General features: G+C 31.6%; 1 protein-coding gene across 2 annotated transcripts; it reads right to left on the reverse strand.

Moving 5' to 3' along the window:
* Nucleotides 1–833: 833 nt before the first annotated feature.
* Nucleotides 834–27,948, reverse strand: LOC134714981 (receptor expression-enhancing protein 1-like). 2 transcript variants are annotated; one of them, XM_063576771.1, is made up of 10 exons: nt 27,796–27,948; nt 17,489–17,561; nt 16,729–16,805; nt 15,284–15,404; nt 14,298–14,411; nt 13,353–13,482; nt 12,980–13,057; nt 7,655–7,768; nt 6,547–6,632; nt 834–5,591 (listed from the first exon to the last, which is right to left on the reverse strand). In XM_063576771.1, the coding sequence occupies exons 1-10, from the start codon at nt 27,825–27,827 to the stop codon at nt 5,523–5,525; spliced, it is 894 nt and encodes a 297-aa protein (XP_063432841.1). In that variant the 5' UTR covers nt 27,828–27,948; the 3' UTR covers nt 834–5,522. The 2 variants fall into 2 exon arrangements, with proteins under 2 accessions (XP_063432841.1, XP_063432842.1); XM_063576772.1 differs by lacking the exon at nt 12,980–13,057.
* Between the last annotated feature and the right edge of the window lie 30 nt (nt 27,949–27,978).

Genomic DNA, 27,978 nt, shown 5'->3' on the forward strand with positions numbered 1-27,978 from the left:
CAAGTTCTTTGCCCCTCCCAAATGCCAATTGCTTAACACAGAAGCAGCTGTCTTTAGTTTGAACCAGCAGGGGTTCTAACCTCTGGCACTCAAGTTGAACATCATTACACCAGACCACTAAGGCGGTTATATAGATTTGTAATATTGATTACCGGTAATAGAAAATGCTTTTTAAAATAACATACTTTTACAAATTGTTATTTGGATAGAGAGTTGTCTCATTGGCACTCATACCACATCTTTTAATATCTACTACATGGATTCAGGGAAAGGGTGCATTTAGTGGTGGATCTGTCTAAAATTCTCGTTTCTCGTTTTGTTTATATAGATTAGATCGTTGGTTTTCCCGTTTGAATGGTTTTACACTAGTAATTTTGGGGCCCTTTATAGCTTGTTGTTCGGTGTGAGCCAAGGCTCCGTGTTGAAGGCCGTACTTTAACCTATAATGGTTTACTTTTTAAATTGTTATTTTGGATGGAGAGTTGTCTCATTGGCACTCACACCACATCTTCCTATATCTAGTTTAAAACATTTTCTGTAACAACTCCTGAGTTACGACATAATTATATAATTTGGACAAAATACTCTGAACATATGAACAAGAAAATCAAAAGTAAGCTATTAGAGCCTTTTTTGTAAGTCTATGTTTGGAATTTGTTGCTTATATGTTATGAATTTATTATCTTTTTCTAAGCTATCATTTTTTTCAGGACCAATTCATATAAATATAAAGAGATCTCTGGGGAAAATGTTACATACCCAGCAAACAACTCCTCCATATAATTCAAACTCACTTATACTGTTCCACGTATAGCTTCATAAAACATAACATCTTGTATGGTTAAAAATGTATTTATTAATATATTTATGAAAAGATAAAACATATGATAGCACCCGTACAGAATATAAACTGTCATTCCTGTAACAAAGTGTCACTATAGCTTTTGTAACAAGTGTCAAAACAGCTCAACTGTCTTTTAAAAAATTCAAATATGTGCACTCAAAGCATAAAAAATTGGTAAAACATTAACCCTTATCTTCTGTCTTACAGATTCATTCCAGTTGAATCTATTTAAGAAATTGTGAATTTAACAGTCAACAATTTGTTTAATTGTAAGTTAAGAAATTAAAAAAACAAAAACCAAATGTAATTCTTGTCACCAACTTACAAATGTCAACTCTCAAGACCTTATTTAAACAGTTGTTTTGTTCTTCAGTAAACATTTGATTTTTTTAGTTATGCATGTACTGATTTTATGTCATGGATAGATACCCAAAATCTTGTTTTTCTATTAATAATTTTACTGCAAAATGAAAACAAATGGAAACAATGTAAATCTTTCCCCTAAGCTGATGACATGACAAAGAAAGTTCAACATCTTTTTGTAGATCCTTGAAAAAGAAAGATAAAGTTTGCATACAAATTATCCAAAAACCTCCATAACTTTTGTGATAGTATATTTCTTCTCTTGAAAAAAAACTCTCAAGAGGAAAAAGAGATGTAGTGGAAGAAGTTATATGACTGGAGACATCCCTTTTAAAGGTTTTTTTCTTCCACTGACGTTTTTTCTTCTAAATACTGACTGAATAAAAAGCAGTATTTAAGATTGTGATTATTTCAAATTCAACAACTTAATTGTGAATTGTGTGTGAACTCGGCTTTTTGGTCTTATTATTGTCTCTGTGACACATTCCCCATTTCCTGCATAATTTTATATAAAAAAATATTCTATCAGTCATACATGCCTTCCCCCACTCCTGACCCATAAAACATTTAAAACAAAAAAGCACCAGGATACCTATCCTCCAAAGGTTTGAAAAGTTGACACCTGTTTTCTGACCAATTTCTTTGATTTAATAACATCTCACTTTATGAAATTTCCTTGAAGAACATTCTTATATAGGAAATCAGTCTTGTGAATCTGTACTTTGGGAAATGATATAAGCTTTTATGCCAAATCATAACTTTAAAAAAGAAGCTACAAAAATATAGTTTGGCATAAATGACAAAATACAATATTAAATATTAACTGATATGTAAAAGTTTTTATTTTCAAATGGCTATTAAATTCAAAATTACTCAAAAAAACAAAAACATAAAAAAAAACAAAGTTACTCTATTTTGATGTTAAAAGACAAATGTCTTATTAAAATTTGAAATACAAATAACCATCTATCAGAACAACTTATTTAAGGGAGCGTTTTCAATGTAAAAATAATAAAACCAAAGAATAAACCTGAGAAGCATGCACTTTGTTTATCAAGGAAAAGAAAGAAATTTTTAACTGTAAGGTGTGAAATGTGTTTTTCATGTAAATACTATCTACAGTACCCTAAAATAAGATATAATTTAAAATAATCAAAACATATACAGATGAACATACTCCTTAAGAATGAACAAATTAAATATTACAACTGTATATTAGGATGACATCTCAACATTAACTTACTATAACCTTTCCTTTTTAAAGGAAACCAACAATACTATGAAAGACTTCTCTCTATTTACACAACGATTACTATCATGGACAAGTATTATGGTCTTTAGACCTATGGTCATACACATGTGACTGAAACAAATCACACAAACCATTCAATCAATACACAACATGTGTAGATCTGATCACAACTCATTCACTTTCAAGTCATAATTCAAAATTGCAAAACAAAAATATTCTTTGAGCATTATTTACATGCAAGTAATACAATTTCATTCATTTTGTCACAGACAGCATTTTTTCTACATTTCTTTTTATTAACGCATAGTAAAATCATAATCATTAGACTTAAATGCAAATCTGACATTTTTTAAAATTTCAATATGTAAAATCACTCATAACAGTTATTATATACAGTTTATGTTTCAATTGAATATTTTGAAATATTCTAATTTAAATCTTAGATGTACAAATTACCATATGTATGAGACTATCCAGAAAACAACTATTATTTGTAATATCCAACTTAATGACTTCCAAAGCCATAACAGCTGGATTGACAATCTATGAAACTACATTGAGCAAATTAACTGTAGAAAAAGAATTATAAAAAATTAGCAAACTATTAAAGCATTAGCAAACATAATAAACCCACTTGTGCAACCATGTGCAATAAAGAAGAAAGAATAAAAAAAAATAAGTGCAAAATTGGAATGTTTAAAAAAATGCTAAATGAGAAAAAGAATTATATATAGAAGAAGCTACTTTAGACACATGAAGGATATATTTCATTGTCAATATCATGAGATTCAAATTAAATTACACACTGACACATGTAAAAATTACACAGCAACACATCATGTAGAAATGACAAAAGAAGAAAGACACACTCACTGCAGTCAACCATTTTTCTTGCATATAAAACATTCTTGTGATAAAAAAAGTTTCATAAAAATTCTTAACATCCAAATTATGCAGATGACCACAAAACTGTGTAACAAAAACTCTTTGTGATATCATATTTGAACTTCTAAAAAAGAAATAATAGAACTTTTCAAAATTATTTTTTAAAGAATGTTTAACCTTGTGCGCAGATTTAACATGAATTATTCCTTTTGACAATACATTTCTGAGTAAAAAAGTATAGCACAGTGATATACTCTTATTCTTGTTAAAGCTTCATATTTTTGGCATTTCTTTGAAGTAATAAAACATGTAAACACACGAAATAGATTAAATCTGAATTTTCATTCTGTTTTATTTGTATTTATGTTTAAAAACATCTTTATTTTACATGTTTAATCTGTTAAAAGTTGTTTACAAAAGTGATCTGAGACATAGATAGTGGCAAGAATTGACAATGTTCCTATTCTGTGCCGACTAGGAATCTATATCAGTGGAAGACTAGGGAAAACTATATTGTGCTGGTGTATAAATATAATGAATTTATTTGTTTAAAAAACAAGTGCAGTTAGTAAATGGAAACTGTGAACCAGTGGAAAAAAGCTGAAGTGAGGTCATTCAAAGTTTTCAAAGATAACAATGGTAGTACAGGTACTGATTTTTTTAGGCTGCAAAATCATCCACATTTCAAGTACTGTGGATTCATTTATTTTCCTGGGTACCAATATTCGTGGATTGCAAAAAACTTCATGGTTTCCCTGTACAGACGAAATCCATGAAAATTGGTATCCAACAAAAAATAATGAATCCACAGTAACAGGCTCTAAGTTTTTTAGTTTCTGTGAAGCTCTGTCCTATTCCACTTCAGCATGCACTTATCAAACAAATACATATACAATGCCCAATTAAAGTTCTAGTCCTTCAGCAAATTAACAATCTTTTATGATGACTTCCCTAGGCTTCCTATCAGTGCTGACATTGAAAATAATAAAAATATAGTTAAGTACAATACAACATAATGTCATAACCACTAACCCTGGAATTGTTTAACATATTACAAATCATAACTAATATATATATTGTATTGCTACATATACCGGTATTTAAAAACAAAATAACCTAGAATCTTCAACTGAATGATTGAATTAAGAAATCTTGTATCTGAAACCAATTGTGTTTACAATTTAATTGCCAAAATAACAAAATATGTCTGTATGAGACAAATGCCTGCTGTCTGTAGCAAGGATAGGGACAAGACCAATAATTTATATGTCAATATTGTTTCTGGTTAACAACAACATCCAAACATTCAGAACAAATCTATCATTCTAAAAATCACTTCCAAATCTTCAAAAACTAACATTTGCATCAAATGTCTGAATTCAAGGGATGTAGTTATCAACAGCTAAGTAGTGTACCCTTTATCTGTAACTCATTTGTATCTATTTTGAAAATTATTAAACTGTTATTAAATATCAACAAATTAACTTTTGTATGAATATTCAAACCTTTCTCACAAAAAAAATATCAATTTTTTTCTAAACATATCACACAAAAATATTTGAACCTTGTAGAACTTGATGGGACTTTCAAATTATCATTGGAATACTAACTCACAATAAGTTGAGATCTTATTATACTTCTCCAACAGACAACTATTTATGAAATTAAAGGTTCAAATCCAGTTATTCACTATGTTTCGTTGATTTGAAATATTTCTGAACCTGCTCACAACCTTGTAATCTAAGGGTTGTACTATATATGTATAAGTAAAATTTAAAACAAGATACATATATGTAACAGATCCATAGAGTTTATTGAAATTACTTATGTTTTATTACCCTCTAGGACTTTGTACATAGCCATGAGGAAATTTGACTTCTAGAATTCCTATTTATTTGGGACAGAACTTCACTATCCACACAACTGTATTTCTTTCTACGAAATTATACGAAAATGTACAAAATCCATGAATGGAAAAAATAACCTTATAAAATACATTGGTAATTTAGACACTGTCTTATAATTATTTTTTTCCAAGAAACTCATTTGCAATGATTAATAATATATGTAATCACATTATGTACAGCAGTAAATAAGTGTCATGACACACTATCATATGTGTGTCAATGTGACGTGTGTTCTGTGTAGAAAATGATGAGATTGAGCAGTGTTGTAGTATCATTGGTTTATCTTCCCTCTTGTTTTGGCCCTTGTCCTTGGTAAAGTACCATAAGGATCTGCTCTATACTACAAATAACAAATGTATAGCAAATTTAATTCATCATATATAGAAAACAAGGAGTGTATGGAAAATTGATGGTGTTTACTGAGCTAGATTGAAATAATATTTTATCTGATCAGTGAGAAGTTGAGAACTGAAGCCCCAATACCAATATGTTTAACAAAGTTCAATATAAATACAGATGTGCGACCAACTAATTAATGTGTTATGAACATTTGAATGATTTTTTTGGGTAAATTTATATTTTAGGGTTTTGTTATTTTCTAAAAGTCATATATTTTTCCTTCCAGTGTGATGGTAGGACACACTTTGGTTTTCATAACCAGTAAACATTAACTCAGTACCCAAACACTGATTCATAATTCCATAGTTATTTCAAATACATCTTAAAGAAACAAAACTGTAAAATACATAAACTATAATGTATTAAATCAAATTGACTTCAACATTAGTTATCCTTCTAACTTTTGATTGCCTATTCATTGTGTACATGCAATTTTTAATAAGAAAGTGTAATGAGTACCATTTTATATTTCCCTGTAGTTTACATTTGTCAGAGTAAGTAAGTAAGTAAATTTTATTGGTTTGAAATCCAAAATTACAGAATTGATACCAAGACAATACAAAACATACAAACATATATATCATACCAAATTCATAAACATTGTATATATATATATGAGGAGGTGGTACCACAAAGTTATGTCAGATGTTTTACATTGGGAAAGGATAAATGTGAATACATTCTTTTCACATGTACTGATTTTTTTCAGTTTTTCTGCTGAAGGAATTGTCTGTGTTTACTATTTTTGATGTAGACTAACAACTTTTCATTGATTAATGCCTTTTTCTAAGTATCACATGTAAAATTATTTCCTGAATATTGTAACTATTCTGTAGTAATAATTAGTTATCACTGACAAACATAACTTTACATGTCCTTTAAATTAGTAGACTTACATCTCTTTTGTTATTGGTAGGAAGGTAGTAAGTCTCTTCTGAGTAGATTATTTCTTCATCTTCCTCATTCAAACTGGCTAATGGTGCTGGAATGAAGAAGAATAAAACAACCCTCAATTCTTTCCTACAACGATGTGACGAGTTCAATTTGTCAAACTGTATTTCTGTGTAGAGGCATAACTTAGCAAAGAAATTAAATGTAAATTTGTTGTTATGTTTTTTTCAGGGGAATTAACTCTGTTGCATAAACAAATAACCATTTATTATTATCCATGCATTTGTAAATATGTTTGTTCATGCGTTATTTCATATTTGTTATATTGTTGTACTATCATGCCTCATGTGAGGCCTTTAGTGGAATGAAAGGTTTCAATGTTTCAATGTTTCAAGCTGATAAATGAGTTTTGTATTTCCTTAAACACATTTTTTTATATTTGTAATAATCATTATATCTTATTTTATTCTTTTGGGTCCAGTATCAGTTAGTATTTCATAGCTGTTTAGTGAATCAAGCAGTCAAATTTTCTATTCTTAATATTTTGTCTTGAAATTAGTTTGGAAACAAGAATGTGTCCCAAGTACATGGATGCATAATCAGCACTATTAATTTCTATGTTCAGTGGACCATAAAAATGGGATAAAATCTCTAATTTGGCATTAAAATTAGAAAGATCATATCATAGGGAACATGTTTGCTAAGTTTCGAGTTGATTGGACCTCAACTTCATCAAAAACTACCTCAACCAAAAACTTTAACCAAAACTTTAACCTGAAACAGGACAGACGGACGAACAGACAGATGAACAGAAGAATGCACAGATGGACACACAAACCAGAAAACATAATGCCCATAAATGGGTCACAAAAATATTTGCACAGTGTTTCTTTTGTTTCTTAACAAGTTTAATCACTTTTCACCATCAACATGATTATGTCTTGCCTGTATGCAATCTCAATTGTACAATGCAAATGTTGAAATTCAAATGACAACACTAAGAAATGTAAACTATGCAAAATTTTCCAACTAGGTGAACCATGATTGAATGGGAGTGCAAAATATATCCGGTGGGATGTACCAATGATAAGACATGTTTCTTTGTTTACATACCTTCTTTTTGAGATCTAAGATTGCCACGCCTTACATCAGTAAGATCACTGTTACTTCTACTAATGACCTTTTTTCTTTTCTCCAACTCTTTATTGTCTTCATATAATCGGGAATCTGAAAATAGTTTATCATTATTTCTAGAATTACTAGTCTTTTTTAAAGCATTTATAATCAGCTTGCATACAAAGAAAGTTCCTTATTATTGCAACATAAAATTCCTTGCTTTCAGTCAAATCATGTATTTAGTTTGCAGGCCTCCTTGTTAGACATGCTCCATCTTTTATAAAGAAAATGTTTGTACCATTATTAAAGCCATGCTGATGCATTTAAGATAATTAGAATATACTGTATTTATATGAATGCTCTATTTATATTGTAACTTTCGTTACATTTTGTTTTTGTATTTTCTCTATTTTAGATTCTCATCCATCTATGCACTGTTTTCTTTGATATATAATTTTTAATTTACTGTTTCCATTGCTTATAAATCTTAAACTTTATTACACTATAGGGATTGCTATCAGTATATGGTGCTATTTTACGAAATTTTCCTTTGATCTTACTTATAACTTCCTTTTTCAGCACAATAGAGTGATATGAAAATTTATTGCTAGAAACTAAGGGCCATGTGATGTTGTCAATGAAATAAACCACATCTTCATAGTTAAATGAGCGATTTTTTTTTTTGCTCAAGCTAGAAAATAAATCACTCTCGTTGAGATGACCAACAGTAATCTATAAATATTGAAGAGAGTAAGATATCATCTTTAAATTAAAAGATCTAAAATATAATTTGGCTAATGCAATTCCACTCAGTATTTGTAACTGGTTGATTTAATCACACTCTGTACTAGTGACATCATTTGTTATTGTTTGGTCAACGTTTGAAAAAAAAGCAATCTTACCACTTTTAACTATTTCTTTAAAGTTCAGCTTTGAAACAAAATATACAATGTAGTTAATCAGTTTTAACACTATTTGAAATGTCCTAACCCAATCATATCATTATGCACATGACCTTTCATGGAATGCTAATGAGGACAATCATTTTGAGGTTAAAAATCTGATTATATTTGTATGAGCATGAACAAAGTAGATAATAAATATACATGTATCAGTGTATGTCTAAACATCTAATAATATGTTGATATATTAAAGCAACTTCACAGTAAGTTTTCATGGCCAAGTGCCAATTATTGTGGTGAAGACATTTAATCCCTACTGCAATTATTACTCATTTAACAAGTGTGAAACATTTCAAAATGAAGAACAATGGACTCAAATGGAAAAAAATCATATAAATTGCTGTATCTCACTTTTGGACTGTTTTTAAAAATATTTCAACTAATGTAGAATTTCAAGTTGACCAAATTTGAGATACCAAAAGTAAACTGTACATTTTATTATATATGGATATATAAACTCTACAATTAGATAAAACACACAACTGTGGATTCAGTCATTTTATAAATTTTGTTTTCTTTGTACTTTATACTACGGTATGCGTCCTTCTAATTCCAAAATATGATTTTAATGAAAGTTAACAATTTAAATATTTTTATGGAACTAAAATTAAGTTAAAACATTACAAATATTTTTAAAAGATGTACAAAAAGGTAAAAAAATAAACTGCACTTGTGTATGCTGATATCATCAGTGTTAAAATGATGCCATTCTTTCTATTTAATATAATTATTGAAGGAATTTTACAAAAATATACAGTACAATTAAAACTCTGGTTATTCTTTGAATCAGATTTTTCAGGAAGAAAGAGAATAACGAACTAATATTAACAAATCCTAAATACTTTAATGCAGGGCTCACGCTACCAGGCGACTTGGGCGAAGAAGTCACTTTCCCGACCGTTACTTCGCTTTCCCCGACCCCCAAAAGCAAAGACAAGTCGCCCTGTTGTTAACGATACTCGCTTTCAGTCGCTTCCGTCATCAGACATGTTCAATTTTTACGAAGTTGATGAAACATCAACTTTTTATTGATATTCAGACATAAACGATTCATTATCTTATGAAAAGAGGTTAAAGCATTGTTTTTGCAGTGTGTAGCAAGTTATTTAATAAAAATACAACTTCTTATCACTTCGTGCACTTCCGAAAGTTCCGGTGCTTGTTACTCGAAAACGTACATCAACCTAACTTTCGGCTGGAAAATAAGTTTGTTACTTCATTTAAACATGATAACAGTTGCCTCCAGTAAATGTTCAATCCATTTATTGCATTAAAAACGTCATGATTCTTTCCAAATAACTTGTCAAACATCGTAAACGGACCAGCTATGACCGAAATCCGTATTTTTACAAAAATTACCACGAACGCACGGATGGAACAACTGACAGAAGAATATTGATCCCAAAAGCAAAAATTATGCATTCCACACGCATTAAAAGACTTTAGGTTACATCTAAATAAACTCATCATTGATTAGTGTATATAATTCCCTATAATTTATATGGATTGTTGTAAAATATTGTAAAGTTGCTTAACTCTTAAGACTATTACACTAATATTAATATATTATGACCCAGCTTACCTTTATATATCTTTTGGTGAGAAACAATGAATTTCATACACAAGATAGTTTTTAATTAACCCTTACCAGGCGGAATTGTTTTTAGAAAATGTCTAATTTCCGTTTATTTGCAAAAATATGCAAATTATATGCAAATGAGCTTAGCCCTGTTGCTGTAGCATAATCTAATATAGGTGATCACGGGGTGGGGTGGTCGGGGTGAGGAGGCGGAATTTTTTTTGCGGGAATTTGCCCCAAAGTGGGTCAACAGGTGCAAAAAGCGTTAATTTTGCCGATTTTTCACCCCTTCTCTTGACCCAGAAGACCCAGGATTGCTGGTTAAGGTATCCATCTGTAGCCTGCGTGTAGAGTGGACCCTAGTGAACAAATTGACCCCAACAGTTGTTAGGTCGGAGTGAATCTGATCTTGATTCATCAGTCTACAGAAGGTCATTTGGACCCAAAATACCGAATTTCACGATTTTTGCCGATTTTTGACTTCGAATGGACCCAAAACCAGAAGTAGTTGTTTTCTATGCGTATTTCAATAATAATAATGATCAGTAGTTATATGGCTGTGGGTTTGCACTATCTTTGCCAGTGTTATGCCTCTGAACTTCTTGTGTAAGATACAGATGTGAAGCCTACCCCTCCAGAAAACCGAGTTTTAGCCAATTTCAATTTTTCAAGTCCGTTTTTGTGCTCAAAATGCTACTTATACATGAGAAACGTGAATATGGATAGCCGCAGGTTGACGGAATATGCATAACTTTTAAAATAAGTATCATAAAGTGGACTTCTAAAAGTATGGAACGCCATTGGAGCCAAATAACGGTTATTAGGGTCCGCCCGTCAAAAGACGGGTACCGCATGGTAAGGGTTAACAAACTTCGAAAAAATAAAATATTTTTTTCAGCGTTTTTGAACTAATCCTTGTATCTGGAGGCCTTTCTGACCCGTTCTGACCCATAATGAGAAGAAAAAACATCCAAATTTGAGCTAAAACTGAAAAAAAAATGGTTTCTTTTACCAAGGTCCTTAACCCTTACCATGCGGAATTGTTTTTAGAAAATGTCTAATTTCCGTTTATTTGCAAAAATATGCAAATTATATGCAAATGAGCTTAGCCCTGTTGCTGTAGCATATTGATTTCTTTAAATCTAATATAGGTGATCACGGGGTGGGGTGGTCGGGGTGAGGAGGCGGAATTTTTTTTGCGGGAATTTGCCCCAAAGTGGGTCAACAGGTGCAAAAAGCGTTAATTTTGCCGATTTTTCACCCCTTCTCTTGACCCAGAAGACCCAGGGTTGCTGGTTAAGGTATCCATCTGTAGCCTGCCTGTAGAGTGGACCCTAGTGAACAAATTGACCCCAACAGTTGTTAGGTCGGAGTGAATCTGATCTTGATTCATCAGTCTACAGAAGGTCATTAGGACCCAAAATACCGAATTTCACGATTTTTGCCGATTTTTGACTTCGAATGGACCCAAAACCAGAAGTAGTTGTTTTCTATGCGTATTTCAATAATAATAATGATCAGTAGTTATATGGCTGTGGGTTTGCACTATCTTTGCCAGTGTTATGCCTCTGAACTTCTTGTGTAAGATACAGATGTGAAGCCTACCCCTCCAGAAAACCGAGTTTTAGCCAATTTCAATTTTTCAAGTCCGTTTTTGTGCTCAAAATGCTACTTATACATGAGAAACGTGAATATGGATAGCCGCAGGTTGACGGAATATGCATAACTTTTAAAATAAGTATCATAAAGTGGACTTCTAAAAGTATGGAACGCCATTGGAGCCAAATAACGGTTATTAGGGTCCGCATGTCAAAAGACGGGTACCGCATGGTAAGGGTTAAATTGTAATTGATATATTATAATTTCTTTACCTTTTTAAAAAAAAATATTTTTTTTTAGTGCTAGATATTTAGTTGGTAGTTTCTCACAAGGACCTTAGTAAAATTTAAACAACTTTTATTTGAAATGTTACTTTAATTGTATACTCAGATATGAATTGAACAATATAAAAGAACATTATTTACAAATGACCGTTTATTCTACAGTAAAATCCAAACATTGTAGCGCACCGCATGAATGAGCACTTCTCTTTCAAATCTCACCACTTCTCCCTATCAGTTTCAAAAAGAGAAGTCACTTCTCCCTATAATTCTGAAGTAGTGTGAGCCCTGTTTAATGAATCCACAGTATTTTGAAAAAAAAAAACATAATATGGGACTGCCTAATCTAATGAAGTATTACATATCATCATACTAATTTACTGTTTCCATCTAATAAAACATGGTCCTTCCTTGTTTGTGAGTGTTTCTTTTACAAATTTCACTGTGCTGACCAAATACACAAAAATTAAAATGCATCTTGTTTCCTTGTTTAAAAATCAAGGATACAAGTTTTACCACTGGACAGAGTAAATTGTGTAGTTATAGAACCATACCACAATCCTGTGATCAATTTCACAAAAAAATCTTCTGATAAAAAATACTGTTAAATTACGAACAATCTAGTATAACTTACAATCAATTTAGATACTGGCCTTAATATATCCCACAGTAAAATAACCAAAACATGCAAAAATGCATAATATAAACCAATAACACAATTCATGCAAAGGTAAACTCATTGGTGTTAGCACAAACTATGATTTCTTTCAATGATAGATTCGGAGTCAAGGAGGCCAATGTAATGGGGTTGAACTAAAGACAAATGAACCCAAGGTAAAAGATGGATCTGATAGTGTATTGTTGTAAACCCAGTGCTGGAAAGCCAGGATTGCACTCTCACCTTTCTTTTTCTTATATTTAGGCTTTTCATCATCTGATATTTCCTCGTTTATAACTTCAAGGTCACGCTTATTCATAGCTTCAAGTCAGCAGCAAAAGATTATGGTTTAGTAACACAATACTAAAATGTTTCGTCAACTAATTTAATATGTACTTGTCAAGTTGACGTATAAATACTTTTTCTGTTTGATTATGAAATTTTTCTTATTGTCAATATCACATTCTATTAAAACTAACTCAATGTTCTATTTTGAAACTTTGCAGGGATATAAACTTAACAAAAGCCATTTTCATAAAAAGAAAATTACTAAGCAAAATCACTTCAAAGATGGATGACATATTAAAACGATATATATGATGAAAAAGTTACATACCAAGTTCATCTTCATCATCATCAATATATGATATACTACTATCATCCATCTGATCTGACGAATCATCTGGTACCCTTAGGTCATTCGTACTGTAGCTCTTTCTCACATGCTCTGTCAAAGTTGACTGTCCCTAAAATATTTATAAAATCAATGTGTGGAACAGGGAACATGTATAAAACAAAACTGGTTTCTATACAAAGTTTTCTTTTGGTGCAAGGACTTTACTGCTTAAAAATTTAAACAAGTCAAGAAATAATTTTCAAACAAAAAACTATCATATGACATACATTTAGTCTTGAAAGCAATATTTTTTTTTAGAGTTTAGAACAATAATATAAATGGTGATATACTTAATCATGACCAATCTGAAAATCAATTCAAAATATCAATTCTCAATGTTTCTAATCAGAGTAATAGTACATAGCTTTATTTGTAAATAGTACCTAGATAGCATAATCAGAATAATATATAAAGCTTTATCTGTAAATATTTGATACTTTTGATGATCTGCAATACCTTATGCTGTAAGGACTTAGCAAGTTAGCATGTCTTAGCAGTCATAACAAGCATAACAATATAATAGAACAGATCTTGATGTATTTAAAGGCAGGCCTATGTTGCATATAATTGCTTACATTTACTTCAATTGAACTCTGGAAGTTGACTTATGGCCAATCGAAACACATCTCCTTGTTTTGATATAACATGTATAACTTTATTTTTTCATATTATTAAATATAAATACCTTTGTTTCCATTTTTTTTAATACTTTCAGACATAAAAGGTTTATACAAGTAGGACTTAATACTTATAAAACTACATTTCTAAATACAACGTATGTACAAAACTCAAGACCTCACAATGGTGACAGGACAACAGACCATACTTCAAATTAGTGACCAGTGAGACCACATTGTATAAAATCCTTACTGATAAACATTATACCTTTATTGCAGTTCTAACAACAACATTTGTACAATATTTCAAACCACGATGTCCTAGACTAAGTATTGCACTATATCCCTTTGTCCTAGCTTGTGATATATACTCATCAATGTCCTGAAAATTAAAAAATAATGTGAAAGCACACTTGTAATATCAGCAAATGAACTATTTTAAGCTTGCTTACAGGTACGAAATTTCTGAAGTTATTATTTGTTGTTGTTTTACTTGAAACTCTACATACTGAAGGAAAGGGTGTTATTCTTTACAAAATACAAAATTCTGTGTGTCTGTCCTGTGATTTAATGGAAGCCGTTTGTTGCTGTTTATCATATTTGTTTTTCTTTTATTGTTTTTTTCACAAATGAGGCTTTTAGTTTTCTTCTTTAAGTTTTCATATTTGTCTTTCCAGGGGCTTTTACAGCTTTAAATACAATATGGGTTTTTCTCAATGTTAAAGAGTGTATGGTGAACAATAGTTGTCCTAAAACTTGTACATCACATCTCCTCTCATTATAATTCATATCACATCTTCTTATTTTTATATTGACACATGTATGGTAGTTTCTATGAAACATGTCCATGACTTGCCACAACCCTGGTCAGTTATGAGCTTGACACATTGCATGATACCTATGGATTTTCAGAACGCTGGCACTGTTGTACCATTATATTCTTCTCTACTTCAGCATCGTTGTAATTTATTGTACTTTTCTTTCGATGAAAAATTACAAGGTATTGTATGATTGTAGAATATTAGTACATTTGTAACCATACAAATACAATGATGTTGTTTGGTTGAATGGTGTTTGCATACTGTTGGTTTTTTTTTTATGCCAGAGTTGTCTGTCCTTAGACTAATAAGTTTGTTTGCACTGTTTTAACGTCTTACTTTTTATGGTTTGTACAATAGCATAGTTATTTGATTTTTCAAATGAGAGAGCTCAAAAATTTAAATCATAAATCAAACATATAATTCTGATGCAAACCTTTTCTCTCTTTTTAAGCTGTGGATGGACAAATTTCTTGAATAAAAAGCTGGATCCTTTTGTCATAGGTGATAGCAGCCATATCACAAATATAATTTTTATTTCATAGTAAAATGGCATCCTGTAACAGAAATATTGATATAGTTAGTAAGTAGGTAAGTATATCATTTATTATAGTGACATGTGTAGTATAGATAATATTACATAATAAGAATGCAATAGTTAAATTAATGTACACCCGGCCCGTTGGACCTATAATGAGAAATAGTTTGGGATATTGTGGACCATGAATATGAATTCAAGGTTATGTGTGATGATTAAGTCTGATATGTGCTAGAGAAGGCTCAGTGTTGAAGGCCGTACCTTGACCTATAATGGTTTGATTTTATACATTGTTACTTGGATGGAGAGTTGTCTCATTGGCACTCATACCACATCTTCTAATCTTATATCTATCTAGTAAAGCTTAGCATCTATAGAATAATTAACATCGATCTTGGTGTTTAAACTTTAAGAAACAATATGGTCACTCCATCACAAAAACTGACAAATGGATACTTCAAACATGTATGTAACAAAATAATATAAAAAGCTCTTATAATTTCGAAAATAAGGTCAAGCACAAGTAACACAGACAGAAATTTCAGACATTGAAGCATCTACAGTATCTATGATTAGTAATGTTTCCAAAGTTCTCTTTTATCTTTACAATTTTAAACTTGATGATGCCATTGCACTTTCATAGCATAATTTTCTTCTTATTTTTAACCACAAAAAAATTTCAAATGTCTATTTCTGATTTATTTATTCCAATTTAAGACTGGCCATAGGTACACAGCATTAGTAAAATGGATACTTGCAACTGTCAAATCCCCAATTGATGTGTAAACACTCAAACTCTTATATACAGTACATTTGTACTGTTATTTTGTAAAAAACACCAGATCAAACCAGAGATAGACTGTCTGGTACAATGTATTCACAAAATAAACAAGAATGTGTTCATATTACATGAATGCCCCATCTGCCCTATTATTTTCTATATTCAGTGGACCCTGGAATTGGGGTAAAAACTCTAATTTGGCATTAAAATAAGAAAGATCATATAATAGGAAATATGTCAATATGTGTACTAAGTTTTAAGTTGATTTGACTTTTACTTAATCAAAAACTACCTTGACCAAAAACTTTAACCTGAAGCAGGACAGACGACGGACCGACAAACGAATGGATGGAAGCACATATCAGAAGAAAAAAAAAATGCCCATTAATGGGGCATAAAAATATGATTAATGAATCAGTGCAGTTTAAAAATAATTTGATATAATATTTCATTATTTCTAAAATTATGGTAATTTGTATTTAACTGTTGACATATTGCATATTCATAGTATGAATCCTCTGAGAATTGAGAAGATAAAATTGCACAATAAACTATTTTTCACCATGAGAGGAAGACATCTGAGAATGTTTCAGCACACGAGAAGAAAGCAAACACAACCCAATACATCATCCATTTGGCCTAAAAAATAAGAGAAAAAATAATTACAACTTGTGATAAAATTTAAATCTCATTTCTTCTTCAATAATCTCAAAAAGTTTCATGAACATCTAAAATATGACAAAATAAGTATCAAGTTTTTCACAAAGTTTCCCCCATGATATTTTTCTTATGCATGATGAGCTTAATCTACCATTTAAAATATAACATGTTGACAACATACAGAAAACAACATGTTGTATATGTCACCTTCACTACATGTATGTACTTGATATATACTGAATTAATAATTTATATTTATATTTAAAGCATAGTTTTTATATCTTTTTGAGTTAATTTAAAAAAAATGTTTAGTATAAATTGTATTAAGTTTGTTAACCAAATAATAGTTCTACAGCGTCAAATACACATTTTATAGCTTGCTGTTCGATGTGAGCCAAGGCTCTGTGTTGAAGACCAGTCTTTGACCTATAATGGATTGTGCCTTGGATGAGAGAGTTGTCCCATTGGCACTCATACCACAATTTCTTATATCTATATAAAATGAGATCTGTTTTCTTATATAAACTGATAAACAGAGAATGTCCTTTGTTCTTTCATTTCATTTGTTGATTTCATTACATTTTACTTTATTTACCTAATCACTTATCTTATAATGCCACTGAAGCATACTTCTACAATGCATTGATGTCTGAAGTACTCACATATTCTTTGGCATTTCTGGTTCGTATAGCTTTATAGCTGGCATAAGCTGGGTACAGAGTACCAAACACAAGCCTGCAAAGTAAATAGATAAACTGACTGACATAGATAAACATATGGTAAATCCATTCCCTCAAAATTGGCATCTTGCTTTAACATCCTTTTAACTGTAAATCCATTCCCTCAAAATTGGCATCGTGTATTATATCCCTGTAGTTTGGTGTTTTACAATCTTGTCGACATTATACATGTTATACAGTAAAATTGTAGGCTAATTTGAAGCTGATCAAAATCTGTATCCTTTGCATATCTACTCGTTCTACTATCAGATTCCTTGGTCCCTTGTGAGTACACTGATTGTATAGTAAATATAATATTACTCTAATCAAAACAATGAAAACAAATGTACTACTATCATTTACTATCATTATAGTATGACCCAATTACATATTAGTCATGTAAGTTGCTATGGATACCAGAAATAAACTCAAATTTGTGATTAAAAATAAACATAAAAATAAACAATCTTCTAGGGAAAAAGGTGGAGACATTTTCATATCAAACTTTTGCAACATATCTTAATTTATCATGCTAATAGGATGTATATGAACTGACCTTTACACTTACACCTGTAAAATTAGGTTTACTTTCAGATGCCATTTTTGTTTTGCATTTGTGTGAATTGATCTTTAATTTCTCCATATTTCTGGAGAGAGTATAAAACAACTAAATACAAAAAGTTTACACCAAAGCCCTTTGCACTTAACTTGTAAATGGAACAACAAAATTACATTGAAGAATGGTTCGCAATGTATAAGATTTCCATTTATAATTAACATGTATTATTCTGTACATAATAAAACAACACGACGGTGTAGTTAAACACAATTACATGCCAAATTTCCATAAATTTTTATGCTGCTTTAAGGTGATCTTAATTTTTTAGCAACTTATTGCAAACTGAAATAATGCTGTGGATACTTGTTAAAACCAGCACCCCCTTTTTAACAACTGTATATTGCTGTAATATAGTATTTCTGCAGATATATAACATATCTGGTTAAAATCAAAATTTATCAATTAAGGTTCATAATAGAAAACATTTGTAAACCTCACTTGTCTCTGGAAGATACACACAAAAGGAGTGTGTGTTTATCAATCTGATTGAAGACTATCCACAAATTTCCCGGAAGTTATCTTTCCTTGAATATTATTGAACATTTGACAAGAATCAATACAAAGTTCAATGAACACTATTGATCTCATTAACATGTTAACCAATGAGGTATTGACCCCTCTTCTTTTGTGTACTGGTAATGTCAATCAAATGTTTATAACCAGAGGTCACAAGGAATACTTAAATGGCTCAGAGAATAGTGTTCTATATTAAATAATCTTTAATGGCTGAAAATTCTCATTATCCATATAATACTTTCATAAGAAAGGATTAAAAGTCTTACAACAGGGAAGGCAATTTTCTTGGAGAATTTATACTAATGTTTTTGTTCAAACATTAAATGGGACATTAAACATTGCACAAAAAGCATTTTAACAACCAAAAAATCTAGTACATGTATATGTCGTGTTATTATTTTGTTCAGGTTATTACATGTACAAAATTTTCATAATTTTGTGGTTTCAGTACTACTTTTCTTCAAAATACACTGTTCACACATCTGAATGAAAATTCTGATAATTTCTCTGCTGATATTGGCAAATTTTTTTTTACTCCTTATATGTCTTGTGGATGCCTCCATGGCCAACTCCAGAATGTGTAGTTCTAATCAACGGATAAAGTTCATCTACTGTACAATAGTAAAAAATTTCGTCACCTTTGCAAATGAATTTTTCAATGCCTACTACACTCAAAACATCATATTGCCTCAAGAAATATCTTTGAAGAGCAGTCTTTTTGGAACTTAATTTTGCTTCCTTTACATTCCCAATAGTCTCTCTGTATCTTTCTCGAGTAAATATGGAATTATTAGAAGATTTATTGTCATCACACAATTTAATTATTTCATCATGAAATTTCTTTTCTATACTGTTTTCCATCTTAACACTTAAGTTTTTACTACTTAAATGAACAGTTTTGTTCATATATTTGATATATTAAATGTACTCACATATTGAGTTTATACCTTTAGGCAAAGTAATGAATTATATGTTAAAAGGGAAACAATTTGTTGTGAACTTCAAATAGGCCAAGGTAAAATAATGATTTGTACAAGTTATTATCTTTTTCTCCACAAAATTTGTACAGGTTATTACTTGTACAATTTTATTCATACAAGTAATAACCTGTATGATGGCATCATACAAGTAATTACTTGTATGAAAATTTTGTACAAGTAATAACCTGTACAAAATAATAACATGTACATGACATATGCAAATAATCATTAGAAATGTAACTTTACTGAATGAACATTTATTCCTAATTGATTTATTATGAAGGTGTATTTTCATAACAATTCTGTTTACAGGTTGCTGTCAGGGGCGGGTCCAGGTAAGGGCGTAATGGGCGTACGCCCCCCCTTTAAAAAAAATTGTTATGATCTGCTAGTATTGTATTGAATAATGGCAATTTATCATATTCGTTAATTAAACACATACTCTGATTTCTTTTTATACTGATTCCCCAATCTGATGGGTCATCATCTCCGAGTTCACATTATCTCCGAAGAGATGTAGAAGGATGTTTATGATTATTACAATAATGATATGGCCTTCGCCTGAAACATTCAGGCAAGAGATGAGACTCTGGAAGTCGTTTTGGGAAAATCAACCGGACAAACCAGAGTCGATAACATTAACCTTAACTGATGTAAGGGCATGCTCGACTTTATTTCCAAACATCATGAAAATTCTCTTCTTACTTGCTTTGACGAGCGTCACGTCAAGCTCCACCGAAAGAGCTAACTCATCCCTTAAGTTGATCAAGAATGATTTGAGAAGCACCATGAAGGAGGATCGCGTAAATGCTCTGCTTCTTTTATATGTTCACAGAGACATTAAACTTGATTTTGATAAAATTATTGACGATTACGCCATGAGAAATCCACGTAAAATGGTTCAAATGAATCCACTCTAGTAATTGAAAATGAGAGTCTGTCAGTATTTTTCTGTGTTCATTTTAGGTTTTGAGTCAAGGTACATGTATACTAGAAATATGTATATTTCCACATTAAAGCAATACTTAGAACGAAAGAACTTTATTCTTCAGTGTTTATTTATCTTGTATCATGTGTGTCGTTCAACGAAACCCGAACTTAATAAAAAAAATAGAGGGATTACTCAGGAGCTTCTGAGCTTCCCCATGGACCCTCAACTGTAATCACGCCTCTCGTTCATAAAATCCTGGCCTAGGAATTGAAATGTTAAATAACTCCTTATACCCTTGAGTTTGGAATTTCTCGTTATTGTTCTACTGCTGTTAAGATCCATCCAATCATTTTAATATACCATAGACAATTAATGGAGAGAACTCGGCATCAAAAATGTCACACCCTGACACTTTAACTATAAAATATACATGCTCCAAGTCAGGAACCGTTACATTAGTGCAATTCTCTATCATTTTATGTTTTTAAGCCAAAAAAAGCTCCAAAAATTTTTTAGCCTCGCTCCGCTCGGCAAAATATTTTATTCTACGCCCCCTCTTTCAAATATCCTGGACACGCCCCTGGCTGTGTAACTGAAGAAATAAAGGAATTATAACTGGAAGGGTTTGAGAAGATCTCCATGTCAGTTACAGCCTTTAGACCTTGAGAAGTGTTTGATCCAACTGGAATCGTCCATGTGTTTTCACAATACATTGTAATAGCGTTGTGATCAAATGCTCATGGCATATGAGTGTCTATCAGTACTTTGATAGTGTCAAAAGGTAAACATGGTAAAGTGTTGTCTGCAATTTTTGAATAGGGCATAGAAGGCTCTCTATGTGTGCAGATGCCTACACTCTAAGGTCATCCTTTCCATATTTGTACAATGTTGATGTTTATTCAAAATAAACCATCTCATCTGAATTCATTTTAACTGGTAAGAAATAAAGATGTGCATTTTTGGTTTTTAATTAAGTTCCTTTGTGTAATAAAATTATATAATAATCACTTCTAGACCTAAAGCTTATAAATCCCTGATAGTGCAACTGCCTCATTTTAATCAATAACTCCATAACTTTAATACTGGATCCCTGATTGTGTTGTCAATGTGTCAAGACTTGCATGCAGTCTGCACGGTTAGCCACTAGTCCGATGCCCCAGACTAGTAAAATTTGATTCGGACTAGTGAGTTTTTGCAAAATTTTGTTTGGACCAATAAGAAAAATGTCAGAATATTTGTCTTCGGACTAGTAGTTGAAAAAGTTTTTGGTGCAGACTGTGCATGACCAAGATCATAAATGCATTGCTTTTCAGCTGCCCTATGAAATTAGAGCCAAATTTTATTTGGATCTGACATGTTTATACCAATCATTTTTTTTACCGATCAATGCATTTGAATGGTGACACATAGTTGGAACCCCCACTTTGTCCTGGGTTGAAACCCCCCCCTTTTTAAAATGGCTGGATCCGCCCCTGCATTGCTTAACAATTTACCTGGAAAAGAGATGTGCCAATGCTAATACAACTGCATACCAAATACAATTGACCTATCATAAGAAGTTTCCTTTAAACAAACTATAACACAAACTAATACATGTAAACTAAGCAAAATTTCAAAGTCATTGAATAAACCATAACTGAGTGGCGGGGTCAAATAATTTCCATGGTCATATGATGTAATAATGCAAATACAACTGCATACCAAATATCATTGACCTACTACGAGTAGGTTCCCATAAGCTGACCTAATTATTATCACAAATTATAAATGAAAACTATGCAAAAGTTTCAAATCAATAGACCATGACTGAGGGGGCGGGGCACAAATATTTTCCATGGAATGAGATTTTCTAATGCTTTCATAACTGCATACCAATTATCATTAACTTACTACTAGTGGTTCCCCATAATCAGTCCTAATCACAAACTAATACATGACAAGAGTGCACACGCTGAAATGTCTCACCTTCTTTACTAATCATTGATATTAAAAAGCTATATTACAACTGTCACATAAACTTAACATGAACCAAGAAAACTAAACATGGCAGGCATGTGCAGCTTACAATTCTTCATACCTGTATACAACAAATATACATGTAGTTGACATATTGGTTATAGTTTAAGAAAAACAGACCAAAACACATCATCTTTACACTGTGCAAAGAACCCTGAAAATGAGGTCAAGGTAAAATAAAACCTGCACTACTGACATATAGATCATAAATTATTTCCATACACCAAATAAAGTTAAACTATTGCATATAGTATAAGAAAAAAAGACCAAAACTCAAAATCTTAAAATTGACCACGGAACCACGAAAATGAGGTCAAGGTCAGATGACACCTGCCAGATAGACATTTACACCTTACAATCATTCCATACACCAAATATAGAAGACCTATTGTATACGGTCTTTTGTGGATAGTTGTCTCATTGGCAATCATACCACATCTTCTTTTTTTTTTTTTTTTTATAGTATATGAAAAACAGACCAAAACACAAAAACTTAACTATAACCCCTCAACCATGACAATGAGGTCAAGGTCAGATGACCCTAGCCAGTTGGACATGTACACCTTACAGTCCTTCCATACACCAAATAAGTATACTAGACCTATTGTTTATAGTATCTGAGATATCACCAAAACTTAACCTTGTCCACTGATTCATGAAATGAAGTAGAGGTCAAGTGAAAACTGTCTGAAGGGCATGAGGACCTTGCAAGGTACACACATACTAAATATAGTTATCCTACATTGTATTACTTATGATAAGAGAGAATTTAACATTACAAAAAATCTTAACTTTTTTTTCAAGTTGTCATGTGCACTGAACCATAGAAATGAAGTTAAGGACATTGGACATGTGACTGACAGAAACTTCCATATAAACAAAGTATGAAGCATCCAGGTCTTCCACCTTCTAAAATATAAACCTTTAAAGAAGGTAGCTTATACCGCTGCTTGATCACTATCCCTATTCGAGCTTTCTGCGACAAAAGTCATAGGCTCCACAAAAACTAAGCAAAAATTTTAAAGTCAATAGACCATTACTAAAGGAGTGAGGCCAAATAATCTCTATGGTAATGAGATGTGCCAATACTAATAAACCTGCATACCAAATAACTTTGTCTTACCACTAGATTCTCACCTTTAACTAGACCTAATCACACAAACTAATACAAATGTTCACACATTGTGAACTTCACACCACTGTAGCCAGACACGACATACCTATGTCTTGCTATTTGACTCCATCAAGCGAGGCAAAAATGAGATGTTTTTGGGTAAAAGTCAATATCAACTGTCAACTGAAATATTATTTTACAAAAGGAGGAATGCTGTTGTCAATTTACAACGACTAACCAAATATTTAAAAGCAGCCACTCATAATATGAAAATATAAACAAGCCGCTAATTGTTACGTATTTTTCTTTCTTCAAACAAAGGACACCAACAACTAGCAGTGTGCCATTCCATGCCAAAACCTACTTCAGGATTCACGCAGGTATGACTGTGCCTGGCAAAAAACTTGCCAGATGATTTACTAGCAAAAACCTTGCAGTTGTCTAGTAGGAGTTCTTTGACCTAAATTTGTAAGGGTTCTGTGGAATCCAGTGTCTTGCCTACTTTAGCTGTTAATCACAGGCTCAGCAAAAATGCGGGAAAAAGAATGAATTAAAATATTCCTCTTTGTACTTTCTTTTGATTGTTACAAGTAGTGTAAGGGAGGTAAATCCAAAATATACCCAACAACTAAAGTTAAATGCTTTTGAATTACCTCCCTTACACTGCTGTTAAATAGTTATAATTGTCCATTGAACAGAAAAATCTAGTTTTCCCCCTATTTTTGCTCTATTCCAAAACATTTTGGGCCATGACCCCCCAAATATCAATACAAACTATCCCTTCATAGTATGGAAACGTGTGGTATAATTTCAGAGAGATTAATTCACTTAGGTGGTACCTAACACTACAGGGAGATAACTCTGTAATATCAGTTAAACGTTATAATTATGTTGCGTTGTACAGGCAATATAAAGCTTCTCAATGATTAAAATAAGCGTTTGTCGAACTGCTTTATAACCAGTGTAATTTTTTTTATAATACGCTTGGTTCAAATTTTTTGATTTTTTTTTTATATTTTGGTTAAAGGGTCAAAGTAAATACTTTGTCAAAATTTTTATGAAAATTAAACGAGCCAAATTAATTTTAGTGAAAGTGTTGGGTACCACCTTGAACACAAGTTATTGTTTGAATTGAAAACTACAATTTAATGCTTATTATGGGTCCCTTTTTGGCCCCTAATTCCTAAACTATTGGAACCATAACCCACAAAATCCATACTAACTATCCCTTTATAGTATGGAAACTTGTGGTATAATTTCAGAGACATTCATACACTTAAACACAAGTTATTGTTTGAAAACTACAAAAATGCTTATCTTGGGCCCCTTTTTGGCCCCTAATTCCTAAACAATTGGGACCATAACCCTCAAAATCAATCCAAACATTCCTTGAGTGGTATTGAAACTTCTGGTAAAATTTTATAAAGATCCACTCACTAAAACTAAAGTTATTGTCCAGAAAGTAAATGTGTCTTCGGACGAAGACACCACTGCAGACGACGATGACAACATGATAGCATTATACGATGCAAATCTTTTTTGCAGTTGTATAAAAACAAACATACAATACATGTATATCGATTAAGAAAAGTACTGGCATGATTACACATAACAAAGTACTAGATGAAATGTCAGCACTAGCTTCAAGACCATGAATACATTAAGATGACATACTAAATTGTTATAAAACAGTACTGTACTGTATGGCAAACTTGCAAAACTTTTTCACTCTAGGGCTAGTTGGTAGGACTTATCTTAACAGGATTAAACATTTTATCATAAGTTTGGCAAGTTATTTGAAAAGTGGGACAATTCCACTGTGGGTTGAGTTGTCTTGCTTCCATCTCAGTCAGTTCAAAATTTGATAGGTGGTTAGGATATTGTTCCTGGCACTCTATCAACCTGCACAACTGACACTCACTCAAGTTATGGCAAAGGGAAAAATATTTCCATACATGAGAGGGGAAAGTACCTATATCAGGACTCTGGGTGTTTTAAAGGTTGGGATTTCGGGACTGACCCTCTCGGGATCCGGGAATTCTTTTTTCAAATTTAGGGATGTCACAATTCAAAACCAATTTGAATCGGGCACTTCGGAATTTTGTGTTTTTAAGCCGCATAATAAAGGATCAGGAAACCTCCTAACCCCCACGTAGATCCGGTCCAAATGTAAAGATGATTCGGCCCCAACAAAAAATATTTTAATAAGGAACAAAAATAAAGATATATATTAATTGTAATTCATCTTTTGAGTTCTTTTTTAGACCCCAAAATATAGCAGTTTTACAAAATTGTGATAATGTAATCTTTTAGCTATATACTGGAAAGTAGAATGCTGCCACTATCATTTTTGACAAATAAATCTGAAAAGTGACGGTTTTTGACATATTTAATATTTTTCATATTTAAGCTTGAATAGATGAACCTGGAATTTGAGGCCCAAATCGGCCCTTACCAGACCTACTCCTTTCTCAAATTGAGAAATGTTGTTTGATTTGCCGAATCCTTTCTATAAAAGAGAAGGCAGAATGCAGTTGATTTTTAACCGACCGTGCAAGGGCTGTATAGCCAGTCAAGGTCGTTAAAAACTTCCATTTGTTGTTGATTTTTAATATCACAATGGCTTTTCCTTGTGTGGTGACCAACATGTTAGACCTCGACATCTATAAAGACCTTCTTGATTATTGTGTTATAAAAATGAATTTGTATTTATTGCACTGATAAGCATATATATATTGTGCTTAAATTAATAAAGAATTGAAATTGAAATTGATTATGTACCTTCAATTAATCAGGATTTGATTGAATTTAGTGATTACAAGTGGCATTACCTTAGTTCACAATCATCAGACAATTGTTGAATAAACAAACCAACTAATGATCTGATTAAACAAGTCATCATGACGAGTTAAATTTTATAGGTTCCATTGGACTGTAAATATTTATTTAGCTATTTTGTGAATGAACTAAATAAAATAAAAATCACCATGACATTCCAACTTATAATGGTAAAAAAAAACTTCATATTTTAAAATATTAAATATGTTGAAGCTGCTATACAAACAGACACAATAACACTCATGTTCGTATCAATTTAAAATAGTTCTTTAACTGGTACTGCAATACTTCACTTGCCTGTTGTCTTGCAATTTTTGCAATTTGGCCTAAAATCACAATTAATTCCCTTTGTTTGTGGTCTAGGAATATAGTTCCTAATTATTATATGGAGTATTTCTTCCTAAGTGATCTGTCTACTGTTATCTTTGAAATGTTTACTATTTAAGTGGTCCTTTCAGTTGCATATATATTGAAATAAGTAAAACATGTGGGAAAAAAATATTATTGAAAGTGAAAGTAGTGATTTGGCCAAAATGAAAGTAGGGTAGAAATTAGCCTTCGTCATTTATTCAAGATTCAAATCCTACCATTGGCATGTCAATAGGGCTCTCAAAAGAAAAAGCACTGATGGATTGTCCTAGGACAAGCATATTTTATTAGTATAATAATGGTCTATAAGCAGTTAAATTTATTTCATGTTTGAAGCGGTGCGATTTTTTTAATTCAAATTGACTTTAATCAAAAAATGCATTGTAGCCAAGGGGAAGAATAATTGTGTTCTGAGGCCTTATATTGTTAAAATTTGTCACAAATTCCTTCAAAATCAATATAGTTTATTCATATTTTATTATGGGCCGGATCGACTTGGGGCGGGATCCGTTTGGGGCCGGAACGACTGGATACCCCCCCCCCCCCCCCCCCACATGACAACATGTGTAATTAAACATAGACTTTAAAGTTTAGCACTCTCATTCTAATTTCTTATCCTTCATAACAATCCAAATATAATAAAAAAAACTTAAATGTGATACTGTTTGTTTTATTTTTGAAGTCATCGTTACCTGGAAATCAACATTATTTTTAGAACTTGATTCATGAACCCAGAAATAGCAATCATCCAAATTTATTTTTATAAGATTTGTCAGTTGACTGATCATAAAAACCATTGTTTTCGTTTGTAGTTTTATCTATTCCACTCTTAGGAACAATACTCAAATATGGTACCCGTGAACTTACACTAAAAGTCTTGAAAAAACTGCTGTAAGCATTCTTGTTTGTTAAAGACACTGCTTAAACTAGACGTCATAACTTCATAAAAGTTCTATTCTTCAATGTTGCCATTTTTATGAACAGCGCCCTCTGTTTTCCATGGGAGATAAACAAACAGGAATTTTGAAATTATTGACAAAGTATAAAACA

The sequence above is a fragment of the Mytilus trossulus genome, chromosome 4 (assembly GCF_036588685.1).
Source record: "Mytilus trossulus isolate FHL-02 chromosome 4, PNRI_Mtr1.1.1.hap1, whole genome shotgun sequence".
NCBI lineage: Eukaryota > Metazoa > Mollusca > Bivalvia > Mytilida > Mytilidae > Mytilus > Mytilus trossulus.

Bases quoted from the DNA above. Each gene is read 5' to 3' on its own strand.
- LOC134714981 (XM_063576771.1), bottom strand. From the start codon at position 27,827: ATGCTTACAGCAGTTTTTTCAAGACTTTTAGT. The intron at 13,483-14,297 runs GTATAATGTTTA...TAAATATTTTAG, and splicing joins TTGTTAGAACTGCAATAAAG to GGACAGTCAACTTTGACAGA. The intron at 7,769-12,979 runs GTGAGAGTGCAA...AACTATTTTCAG, and splicing joins TAAATATAAGAAAAAGAAAG to ATTCCCGATTATATGAAGAC.